Source organism: Polypterus senegalus, chromosome 16 (assembly GCF_016835505.1).
Source record: "Polypterus senegalus isolate Bchr_013 chromosome 16, ASM1683550v1, whole genome shotgun sequence".
NCBI lineage: Eukaryota > Metazoa > Chordata > Cladistia > Polypteriformes > Polypteridae > Polypterus > Polypterus senegalus.
In genome coordinates, this window is record NC_053169.1 from 96535691 (window position 1) to 96548922 (window position 13232).

Genomic DNA, 13232 nt, shown 5'->3' on the forward strand with positions numbered 1-13232 from the left:
ATAATAAAACAAACAAAGCCCCTCAAATTTGCACAAAATAATTATAAAACAGAGCTGTACCCGTGGGGCACTCTAAAGATGTATTTTTGTTTGAATATGAGGTAAAACTCAGAATAATTTATGCAAGTGGACTGCAAAAGATGAAAAACTTTTTTTCTAATTAAAATTCTGTCTGAGTTCATTTGAACCCAGGCTTGAATCAAACGATGCACAGAGAATTTCAGGTGTGTATTAATAAGCACATAGTTAAACACAGATGTGTACCTTAGCAGTGTGTATTTGTTATATTAATATCGCAAACACAATAGAAAATCATTGTAATTTTTGTATTTACTGAGCTTCTGTAAAAGCTAAATTTCCCCCTTGTGACAAGTAGCATCTGTCTGTCAATCAATCATATAGTGCCTTTCACATCTATCTCTCATTTGAATTAGACACAACTCCACCGTAGATGTCCAGAATGCCACATCCATTATGAAGCAGTGGCTGTCGACGGTAAGGCGAGTACCAACACAAACGTATTTTTGCCACACAGCCCAAGGCCTGCACTCGGTGTCATATGTCACACACGTACTGACACTTCCATGACATCCCACACGGTGCTACACTTCAGGTAATAGAATAATATATTTTTTTTTCTTTTGCATTTGTAGCACACTCTCCTCTTACAGTCGCCATAAAATAAACCTTCAAAATCTCTAAAAGCAAATAGGAAACCTGAAGGTGTAAAGCCTGACCTGCAGAAGTGAGCTGGAATCTCGGCTGTAGGGACGAGAACTTCAGCTATTAAGATGGTGGGGCTGGATATCTGACCTTAGCAAATAGAAGGAGGTAAACCCCTACCCGCACCCCCCCCACCCCCCGTGCTCAAAAGCACCGAGAGGGGCCACCTAAACGGCACATCAGTCATTTCAGGGCTGGCTCTTTTTCCGCATTACTTACCCTTGGTCTTCCTGCAGCCTCCATTCCTCTGCTGCTCGTCCTCTTCGTTAATGGTGAACAACCCCGGAGACGCAAGGCGCCCACCTGTCTTTTTAAGCCTCTCCTGGCGGATGGCACTAGGCAGGCCGGGCATGCTGGGGCGGTCTTCTCTCTCTCTCCCCTCCCACCCCGATGAGTTCTCTTCCCCCGTTGCTCAGGCTTTTAAATCGCGAAGCCAGTGCCGTCAGATCATTTCAGCTTTTTAAACAAATAGGGTAAACAGTGAGAGCAGCTGACTAGCACTGGCATGGAGAGTACATGAACGAACGAATGCATGCAGGCCCCTCTCTCTCTCTCTCCTCGTCCTCTGGCAGCTCAGAGGGGAAAGTCCCTTTAATTCTGCATCACCAATACAAAAAAAAAAAAAAAAAACAATGGGTCCTAGTTGCTGTTTCAAAAAGGTCCAAAGCTCAGGAGATTTCTTCACCTTCCCTCCTATCCCAGGAAAGGCTTCTGTCCTTCTGCATTTTCTTGTTTCAGCATCCATCTAACTCTTAACAACCACCGACTAAAATATTCAGCATGGAACAAAAGCAAAGCAAACATGATCCGTCCCAGTAAATGGTTGCCGAGACGACCGCAACATGTCACCAAGGCAAAGGCAGACGCGCATACCCCTCGACCGGCTGCTCGTTACGATTCCCCGGGATCGTGTGCGCCATTGCTGGCCAACACTTGGCACACGTGGCAACTGACACCACCTTGTCAATACGAGAGAGCTGATGCTGCTGCAGCGGCGGGCGTGCTGAAGGTGCCGGCGGCTGCCGAGCTGCTCCTCAGGGGGGCTCACGCAGGCCTGCAGGCTGCTCTCAATGCTGCTGGAGTGCAGGAAGGAGTTGGGCTCGGTATAAACTGTGAATCTCCCCTTGGGATTAATAAAGTATCTATCTATCTAAAGAAAGGCTCACGGGTGGTCTGATACTGGAGGTGCTTCTTAAGTCAAAACAATGTCGGAGACTATCCATCCATCCATTATCCAACCTAACTACTGGGTCACAGGGGTCTGCTGGAGCCAATCCCAGCCAACACAGGGCGCAACGCAGGAAAAAACCCCGGGCAGGGCACCAGCCCACCACAGGGCACACACACACACACAGCACACACTAGAGACAATTTAGGATTGCCAATCCACCTAACCTGCATGTCTTTGGACTGTGGGAGGAAACCCACGCAGACACGGGGAGAACATGCAAACTCCACGAAGGGAGGACCCGGGTCTCCAAACTGCGAGGCAGCAGCACTACCCACTGCGCCACCGTGCTGCCCACGTCGGAGACTAATAACAACAAAAAGTCTTTACATTTAAATAGCGATTCAGTGAGTGGATTGCTACTTCAACCACCACTAATGTGTAGCGCCCACCTGGACGATGCGACGGCAGCCATTTTTTACACCAGTGCACTCACCACACATGAGCTGTTAGGTAGTGAAGGGGTGAGAGAGATAATAATAATAAATAATAATAATAATAATACATTTTACTTACATGGCGCCTTTCCCATGTCAATTAGAGACAGGAGATGATTTGGGGGGGCCAGAATGACCAGGCCGTGGTGGGCATCAGGATACACCCCACTCTGTTTGAAGGAATGTTTACGACGGCAGGGAGTCAGGACCTCGGTGTTACGCCTCATTCGAAGGTCTGCACCATTTTTACAGCACAGTGTATTGGGATCAACCCACAGACCAGAGGGTAAGCGCCCCCTGCTGGCCTCACCAACACAAACCCAAGCTTGTCTTAGATCAGGAGTCGCCAACTCCGGTCCAGGAGGACCACCATGGCTGAAGGTTTTCATTCTCACCCTTTTCTTAATAAGTGACCTGTTTTTGCTACTAATTAACTTCTTTTGAATTCATTTCAATTGACTTTTAAAAGACTCTGCCCCCTTAATGGTTTCTTTTTTCTTAATTAGCAGCCAAACAATAATGAGGTACAAAATGAGCCAATGCGATGTTGACGAAAAGATGAAAGTGAAAAAAGAGATTGAATATATGGACATGGGTGATAGGACAGAAGTATGGAGATATTGTTCGGATTTAAACTTTAAGTCGGAGAATTCGTGTTGCCATCGGGGAAAAGTCGTGTTTCTTCCCAATGAAGAGGCGTATCCGGGAGAATTAAAAGAGTTGTTGTCTGGTGAAAGTGAAATCCACATACGCGAGTGGCAGAGACCCAAAGTGACTGGCGCGTAGTGCAGGCCGGGGGGTTGGCAAGCGAAGTGAAGCCCCCTAGTAACTTATTAAAAAAATCTTTACGGGATTCAAAAGAAAGAGACTATCCTAAGGTATGTTAGAGTATTTTAAGTACAAATTAGCTGAATGTGCCCATTTCACACACAATCACCACAGCTGATAAATAACCAAGAGTCGTACTCACACAAAAAAAGGACTGAATTGAAATAAAAGAGAAAGCAGGCGGTTTGTTTCCAAAAGTGCTTTGATGAATGAATAAATAAGTAGGGGGAGAAGCACAAAGAAGCGACTGCTGATCACAAATACCTGACGCTCCCCAAGCCTCGCACTGCAGTGTAATTAGAGTCAGTCCAGTAATTCGCTTTATCATATGTCTGATTAGTCTTTTATTCTACGGGATTTGTTTTTGGTCTCTGTGGCTTTGAAGTTGACACTCTGGACCAGCCCGGGGTGACACAAATACCGCACTTTGAACTAAACCGCCAGTTAATCTTAAGCTGGAATACATCAGCTTGGAACGTGTCGGAATGAAGGAGTGAATAAACAAAGTGAACTTTAAACTGCAGCCATTTCCTGCTTGTCCCCAAACCATCCATCCATCCATTATCCAACCCGCTATATCCCAACTACAGGGTCACGGGGGTCTGCTGGAGCCAATCCCAGCCAACACAGGGCGCAAGGCAGGAAACAAAGCCCGGGCACTGTAAGGCGCACACACACACACACACACACACACACTAGGGACAATTTAGGATCACCAATGCACCTAACCTGCATGTCTGTGGACTGCGGGAGGAAACTAGAGGACCCAGGGAGAACATGCAAACTCCACACAGGGAGGACCCGGGAAGCAAACCCAGGTCCCCTTACTGCGAGGCAGCAGCGCTACCACTGCGCCACCATGCCACCCTTCAGACAAACAAATCTTAAAAAAAACAGTTCAATTAAAATGAATTCACAAGAAGTTAATTAGCAAGACAAACAGGGCACTCATTAAAAAAAAAAAAAAAGGGGTTAGAATAAAAACCTGCCGCCACGGTGGTCCTTGGCGACCCCTGTCCTAGATGATCTCACATCCAAGTACTGGCCGGGCCTGAACGTGCTTAGCTTAGCCACCGTGCTACCCAGCATAGAATTATCCATCCATTATCCAACCCGCTATATCCTAACTACAGGGTCACGGGGGTCTGCTGGAGCCCAACCAACACAGGGTGTAAGGCAGGAAACAAACCCCAGGCAGAGTGCCAGCCCACCGCAGGGCACACACACAACCCAACCCGTGTCTACGTGGGTTTCCTCCGGGTACTCCAGTTTCCTCCCATAGTCCAAAGACATGCAGGTTAGGTGCATTGGCTTAGTGTATGCTTGGTGTGTGTGTGTGTGTGTGTGTGTGTGCGCCCTGCGGTGGGCTGGCGCCGAGGGTTTGTTTCCTGCCTTACACCCTGTGTTGGTTGGGCTCCAGCAGACCTGCGTGACCCTGTAGTTAGGATATAGCAGGTTGGATAATGGATGGATACATGGATAATTAATTGGATTTGGCATTCCAACAGATGGCATATCGCTAACATTTATCTTGTTATTTTCCAACCAGCTTGATCCAGTCCAGGCCCACAGGTCTGTGGTTGATGCTGAAGCCAAACCCAGCTAGCTTAAGGCACAAGGCAGGAACAAACTCTGGACAGGGCACCAGTCCGTCACATGGAAATCACTTACAAAGATACATACTCACACTACAGATAACACAGCCAAACAATCGATCAGTCGGCCGATAAATAACAATGAACATCAGGTGGAAGCTTGAATTGCCCGAGATAGCAGTGGGCAGGGCAGACCCCCAGAGGCATTTCTTAGCACACCGTGGTGGAAAGAGCCTGTGGCTAAAACTGCTCCAAGAGAGAGCTTCCTGGAGGGGATTTTTCATGATGGCATTCAATTTTATATTTCACAACAGTGTGATGGCACATGCCAGCTTGATTAGTTTACTCAGTTATTGTGCATCGACCACCACACTGGCTACCATGGACTGGTAGAACATTTCCAGCAGCTTGCTGCACCCATTAAAATACCCGAGTCTCCTTAAGAAGTCCAGTCTGCTCTGGCCTTTCTCGTGTTGTCAGACCAGTTTGTTGTTCATGTGGTCCCCCCATATACCTGTACCTCTCTCTGCACCACGTCCACATCCTCCCCCTAAATTAGGGACTCCTTTCAGGGGGCTTAATGGCACGCCTGCAATTCTACCACCATCTCTCTTCTCTCGCTGATGTCGAGTTGCAGGTTGTGGTCCCTGCACCACAAAAGACAGAGTCCTCCACGACTTTCCTGCACTCGGACTCGTCTCCTTTATTAATGAACAACCCCAACCCCGGGATGACCTGGAAACACCTTAGGATCCCGCTGTATGAGTTAAGCAAGCAGGAGCCGAGGAGTGGGACATATGGACTGTTGCCACCCCACCACCACCTTGTTCAGGATATGCGATGGAAAAGGGATGACTGAATGTATGTTTTTGCCAGTGTGTGCCCTCTGCCGTGCATAACACACAACTTCAGTCCGAACAAATGAACAATTCACAGCAACCCCTTTATGAGATCATTTAGACCCCACCAAGCGTTCCCGATCCAGCATCAATAAGCTTTAATTACAGCATCAAGTCCCGAGATGCGGATTAGTCCTGGCTAGAACATACCGTCTACTACGATGGGCTAATTAAAGGTTTATGAATTGATGAGTAACGCCCCTGATGTTAAGCTAGCGCCGTACTTGGAGGACTGCCATGTCGACGTGCGCCTATCGTGACCAAAGCCCTGGCGCGGTCTTCCCACCTTTGACGCGCGTACAGGTGCGGAAACATTCCCAGAGCCAAAGTACTCGGAGCTCCGGCTCTCTTCTCAAAAGCTCATATTAAAATGAGCAAACGCACCTGTTTACGGACAGGTGCTCGTCATTCTCACAAGCCCCGGTGATTATCGAGAATTTCCTCCACAAAGCTACGACCCGCTGCACCTGATGAAAGCCCTGCAGCCATTCTGTGTCTACGTGTCCCGGCTCCTTTCTCTCTGTGTTTTTCTTCCACTGCTTTCATCGAAACATTAGAGCGAAGCGAGGTGTATTTCGTTAAATCTCTAGGAGTCGCAAACTTCATTTTGAAAACAAATGCGGACGGCACTTTAAGACGCCAAGCATCTCATCAACACTGACTGGCAGCGGGCTCGCGCTCCACTGTCCTCCCCCGTTTTGCCACAATGAAGTTCATCCAGGTGAAACACAACTTTTTTTTCTGCCCATTATATCGACGTCCTACACTCACCTAGTATCCGGCTTCGTACTGCCTCCGTCCCCTGCGGATCCGCCATGTCACCCCACGTCAGGTGCCGTACAGTCGCGCGGAAGAGAAGCGACGCCTGGCGGGCAGGTGAGGAACAGCACGACGGCGTTGGTGGTGGCTGTGCGTGCCTCCAGCGCACGCGCGTTCTTGCCACACCAGCACGTCGACACGTCAGCAGCGCGCAGGGCGGACTTTGGTGGGAGAGCCTGAGCAGGTGAGAGGGAGCATAGACCATAGACATATATAGATTGACGCAGCATTCACTGTGTTGCACCGTCGATACGATACGTCAGCGCATCCGCCCTATTGCGAGTGGCAAAAGTGCCATTTAAACTAATACAGGGTGGTCCAGATCTACTGTAATTATGCAGATCCAGATCGTCCGGATGACTTTGATTTATGCTGGGACGATTCCAGTTCGGCGCGAAGACAACTTTTCATGTCGTCAGTTCGCACACTTCTCGATGGTCCGGGATTTTTCGGGTGATTTTCTATGTAATAAACTTAATAAGTTATAGTGTAATGAAAATTGCATAATTAGATCTGGACCACCCTATACAGGTAGACGTGGAAACCCGGTTTTCTGGTGAAAAGGCAATAACGTTTAAAGCAGTATCGTTTACATACAACAGATTTTGGCGAATCGTTTACCCGCAATTATTTATATCCATTTATACACTAATAATGTCATTTATTAAATAATAATAATAATAATTTATTATTATTATTAAATAATTCCTCCCATATAAGTAACATTTCCATCTCCGAAACATTTCTAGACTTTGTCTCTGCTCTTGCGCAGCACAGTACTGAAGTATTGGTTAATATCCGAGTCACCTCACGTATAGATTACTGTAATGCTATTCTGTCTGACATCCCACAAAAACCTATCCATGGCTTACAACTTCTTCAAAATTCTGCTGCCAGGATAATAACCTGTTGTTGTAAATCCACTGAACATATCACACCTATTCTCTCTCAACTTCACTACTAAATGCAATACACAATACCGCTCTGAACATTTAAAGCTCTCCACACCTCACTGATCTTCTCCAGACTGGCACTCCACTTGCTCACTCAGATCCTCATATGCAGCTCGACTTTCTGTACCACACATGAGACTCAGTGCTATGGGAGCTCAAACTGGCATACCAATTGTGAATTTTGCACTGTTACTGCCAGTTATCTTTGTTTGTTTGCTAATTATCGCTTTTTGATCCATCATTCTCTTGTTTTAGTTTTACTACTGTTGTTTAATTTTATTGTAAGGTGACCTTGAGTGCTAAGATTTTAAAACGGGATTTTCTAATAGCCAAATATGACCAAAACAATTGTTCAGCCTTACCTATGAAATGTAATCCCCCGGGATCTGGTTTGGAGCGTACAGCGGTTTGTACAATCCCAAGCAGCACATGCGTGAGGCATCTTTATCCATTACGTCACTCCACAGCAGTGCCACTCGCAATATGGCGGCGACGTTGACGTACGATGCTGCTGGTCATGCAACGTTTAGTAATTCTATGTTTATGAGAGGGAGCGTCTGCTTCAGTGTGCCTGATTGGGGAATAACAAGTACTGTACATATCGCAAGATCTTTCAATTCAGTGCTGGATCATTTTCGGCATTGTTTTCCTTTCCTACTGGTGGCATTATGTTTTTGAATAATTATCAAGAAGCGGGCAATGACTGGGCGCGGGATTTAAATTTCAGACAGTCTTTTTTTCCTGCCTTGCTACCAGTGTTTCCAGGATAGGCTCCGGCTCTCTGAGATAGACTGAATTTATGAGGTTTGAGAATAAATTAATTTGGCAGCGGGCATTTTTGGCACTGATGTATATTAAGGGGGTCTTAGCGAAAATGAATACAAAACTTCTTACAGCGAATATATTGTACGAGGCTGCGGGGCACGTCTGAAAATATAAACAATCAGCGTGCGGAGCTTATTAGGGCCATCTCCAGGGGGTGTGGCAGCATGCAAATTTAGATAGCTGAAAAAACTTTTTTGTGGGCGGAGACCCACAGAGGAGATCGCTTAGGAAGAATGTGTTGAGCAGATGGAAAGAGTGCTCTGAGTGGATGATGAATGAAGAGAAAGAGAGAGAGAAGGTTGGATGACATGGAGATGGTGATGAAGAATGGAAAGGCTGTTGGTCCAGATGACATACATGTGGAAGCATGGAGGTGTTTAGGAGAGATGGCAGTGGAGTTTTTAACCAGATTGTTTAATGGAATCTTAGAAAGTGAGAAGATACCTGAGGAGTGGAGAAGAAGTGTACTGGTGCCGATATTTAAGAATAAGGGGGATGTGCAGAACTGTAGTAACTACAGGGGGATAAAACTGATGAGTCACAGCATGAAGTTATGGGAAAGAGTAGTGGAAGCTCAGTTAAGAAGTGAGGTGATAATTAGTGAGCAGCAGGATGGTTTCATGCCAAGAAAGAGCACCACAGATGAGATGTTTGCTCTGAGGATGTTGATGGAGAAGTAGAGCGTTGCATTGTATCTTTGTGGACCTGGAGAAAGCATAAGACAGGGTGACTAGAGAGAAATTGTTATACACTACGAGGAAGTTGGGAGTGGCAGAGAAGTACGTAAGAGTTGCACAGGATATGTACGAGGGAAGTGTGACCGTGGTGAGGACTTTGGTAGAAGTGACGGAGGTGGGATTACATCAGGAATCGGCTCTGAGCCCTTTCTTATTTGCAATGGTGATGGACAAGTTGACAGACGAGATTAGACAGGAGTCCCCGTGGACTGTGATGTCTGCTAATGACATTGTGATCTGTAGTGAGAGTAGGGAGCAGGTTGAGGAGACTCTGGAGAGGTGGAGATATGAGAGGAGAGGAATTGAGGTCAGTAGGACCACCAGGACAGAATATATGTGTGTGAATGAGAGGGAGGTCAGTGGAATGGTGAGGATGAGGGGAGTAGAGTTGGCGAAGGTGGAGGAGTTTAAATACTTGGGATCAACAGTACAGAGTAACAGGGATTGTGGAAGAGAAGTGAAGAAGAGGGTTGAATGGGTGGAGAAGAGTGTCAGGAGTGATTTGTGACAGACGGGTGTCAACAAGAGTGACAGAAAAGGTCTACAGGACGCTAGTGAGACCAGCTATGTTATATGGGCTGGAGAAGGTGGCACAGGAGACAGAGCTGGAGGTGGCAGAGTTAAAGATGCTAAGATTTGTACTGGGGGTGACGAGGATGGACAGGATTAGAAATGAGGACATTAGAGGGTCAGCTCAAGTTGGACGGTTGGGAGACAAAGTCAGAGAGGCGAGATTTTGTAGGTTTGGACATGTGCAGAGGAGAGATGAGGGGTATATTGGGAGAAGGGTGCTAAGGATAGAGCTTTAAGTCAAGAGGAGACGAGGAAGGACTAAGAAAAGGTTTATGGATGTGGTGAGAGAGGACATGCAGGTGATGGCGAGGGCAGAAAGAGATGGAAAAAGATGATCCACTGTGGCGACCCCTAACAGGAACAGCCAGAAGATGAAGACGAGAAGCTGGAGACTTAAAGATAAAGGGAAATAAAACCATAGTTTTAGAGAGAAATAAAAAAGTGAAACAATGTATTTAGTAACCAAAGGAAGAAATAATGTATTTAACTCATCAGATGGCAGCAATATATCACAGGAAGTGATCGCAGCCTGCCATGCCACTGCTAAAGAAGAAGAAGAAGAAGAAGCAACTTAAGACTTGTCTCATAAGTAATGACACTGCACAACAGAATATTTGTAGTTCTGTTCTGTTTAGTATTATGATAAATGATATTTTTCTATGGTTAAAAACCAATATTAAAATTGGAGGAATGGCAGACAATGAGGAGGCAGCAAAAACAAAAATCAAAAAGACCTGGGCAATCTTCAGAGAAGGGCGAACCACGTGGAGAATGCAGGCATCAATAAAGTGGATCCGGCAGAATTCTTTCAGCTGAATGGTGAATCACATACTCAAGGACACCAGCGCAAATTGAGGGGACGTGCATTTAAGACTGAAGCCAGGAAACACTTCTGTACTCAGAGACTACTGGGAATCAGGAACAAACTACTGAGATGTGGAGTTGAAGGAGAAACCTCAATAACCTTTAAGAAGAATCTGGATGAGATATTGGGGAGAGCTTAGCTGTTAGCTAAACAAATGAGGGACAAATGGACTCAATGGTCACCTTGCTTTTGTCAAATTTCTTATGACATTTTCAAATTCTTTGTCAAGCCTCTTTTGAGTTAAGGTGATAGGCTGACATCTAGTGGCACGAAGGATAACATTTTCACCAACACATTTTCTGACATTGATATCAATATGTTTTCCTTAAATCATGTATTTGTATTTCCATGATATGCTAGACAACATATTCAAATATATTTTTATATATGTTTAATGTATGACCTAACATAACATTCTGCTTAATCCAATTTAGGCTTGGCCTGCTCTGACATTGACTTCTGGTTTCTGGATTACAGGTTTCGTCTTGGGTTAAGTAAACTCTGTGTGTCTTCCTTTTTACTGGATTTTTGGCTATTGATTTTTAATTCTTTTGTAATTTAATAAATTCTTGAAATTTAAGGAACACTTTTGTTTTTGTCTTTTCGTGCCAGAGGTTTACAATCATCCTCACTCTAGGAGTTTTGTTTATGTAATATTTAAAGTTTATCTATCTATCTATCTATCTATCTATCTATCTATCTAACTATCTATCTATCTATCTATCTATCTATCTATCTATCTATCTATCTATCTATCTATCTATCTATCTATCTATCTATCTATCTATCTATCTATCTATCTATCTATCTATCCAAGAAACTAATAGGTAGAGAGTTTTTAGTTTGCCATGGATGGAAAGAGCTGTAAAAGGAGGTAACTGCTTGCTGGAAATCTGTGTAATGGATAGCATATATGGGCTGGCATCCTGACCAAGGCTGAGCAGGGATCTTTATCCAGTTGGGAGGCCTAATGATGACATCACTTCCAGTTCTGGTGCAATCAAGATCCTGCCTCTTCCTGTTCCCATCATATAAATTGGCCACCGTCTTGTCTCACATCAGTTCCACATTGAGCTTGTGTCTGTAAAGTCGTTTTCTTATTTTGCTGTTATTCTCAAGTATATGGGGTTTATGCTCATGACTGAGTTTTATTACAATGGAAACTAATAAAATAGTGAATGAATTCTTGTAGCTGGCTTCTGGAGCAAAAGGTGGCACCAACACAATCGTCGCCATGTACAGGTCTGGTACAACGCTTGTACATTTACTGCTTATTTGGCAGACACCGTTACATAAGGCGACTCATAAGATCAGGATACATCAGAATTGTTTTTTATAATGGAGAAAAAGCAGGTTACGTAACTCGTTCAAAGACACAATGAGATGGGAACAGCAACTGAACTGAGCCTTGGTGGCTTGCAGCCCATCATCCTCACCACCCTGGCACAGTCTTCACACAGTGGCACCTACTAATGCAGGCATACAGTTACTGATAACCAACTGTGGCCGTAGAAATGTCACCAGACTACAGGACCCTCAAAATCCTTACATTACACCCTAGTCACCTTAACTTAAGTAAACTAAAGAGGGCATGACAGCTGTCACGCTGGAGACTGCTAAAGATGACATTAATTACCCTTAATTGCCCACTTCCCTTCAGTACGTGGCAATTAATCAGGGCAATTAAGGCCATTTTCAACAGCAGCTGCACACAAACAATTATCACAAAGATTCATCTGTGAGCGAGCAGAAGGATGACTGCCTATTGTATACATACATAAATATATAGAGGAGCCACCTTCTTCACATAATATTTCATTGCAGATTTAATTTTAAATGGATAAACCTTTTAACACAAAATCACGATCCACAATCTGAATTTCAATCTATCTTTTCAATGTGGCACACACTTAAGAGAATACCCGGACTCAAACTCATCAAGACCGAAGTAACACTTGATTTTAAATATCAAACAAAAGTTGAATTCAATTGTTCTCTTGTTCGCTAGCTAAGCGGAGTTAAGTAACACGCTCCGAAGCTGGTGAGCGAATGAGTGAGGAAGGAAACCCACGCAGACACGGGGAGAACGTGCAGACTCCACTCAGGGAGGACCCTGGAAGTGAACCTGGGTCTGAATTTTATATATTATATATTAATAAACCTTCAAAGAAAATTATGCACAAATAATGTACAGCTAAAGACTCAACAGTATTTCTAGTATTTCTGGCTGATAACAAGAAGAATCTTCACCAAGCAGCTCTGAAAATGTCTGCCTTGTTTGGGTCTCCAAACCTCTGTGAGTCTGACGTGAATGTCATGAAGTCAAAGTTCACAACAAGACTGACAGACGAACATTTAAATGACTCCAGAAGAGTGAACCTAAGGGGGCTCCACTCCACCACACACGTCAGTGCCAGTCATCTGACTAACTAAAAACCACATCACACGTGCAACTGGACCTGTGAATAAAATGACACAGTGACACGTGACAAAATGACAAATCAAGAAGTCACATCTGGATATTTGGAATTGCATTATTTTGTTCTGACAGCATTCATGTTTTAATTCAATAGTGTGAGATACACTAGAAAATGCATACAGACATACAAACTGCACTTGCAGGTGAACAAAATATTTTTTGTGATGTTTTAATGCAAAAGTTGTAGACACCATGTTCAGGTGAAACAAACATATTCAGTTTGTCTGGGTTTAAATAAGAGATGAGAATAAACGTTAGAAAACATGAGGAG

General features: G+C 44.6%; 1 protein-coding gene across 2 annotated transcripts in view; it reads right to left on the minus strand.

Moving 5' to 3' along the window:
• map7b (microtubule-associated protein 7b) overlaps positions 1-6642 on the minus strand; it is a 95745-nt gene extending 89103 nt beyond the window's left edge. The window contains exon 1 of one of the 2 annotated variants that reach the window (XM_039738884.1): positions 6482-6642. In XM_039738884.1, the coding sequence (XP_039594818.1) occupies positions 6482-6527 (46 nt within the window). In that variant the 5' untranslated portion in view covers positions 6528-6642. Of the gene's footprint in view, positions 1-942; positions 1731-6481 lie in introns of those variants that run through there. The other variant, XM_039738881.1, reaches the window with a different exon arrangement.
• Between the last annotated feature and the right edge of the window lie 6590 nt (positions 6643-13232).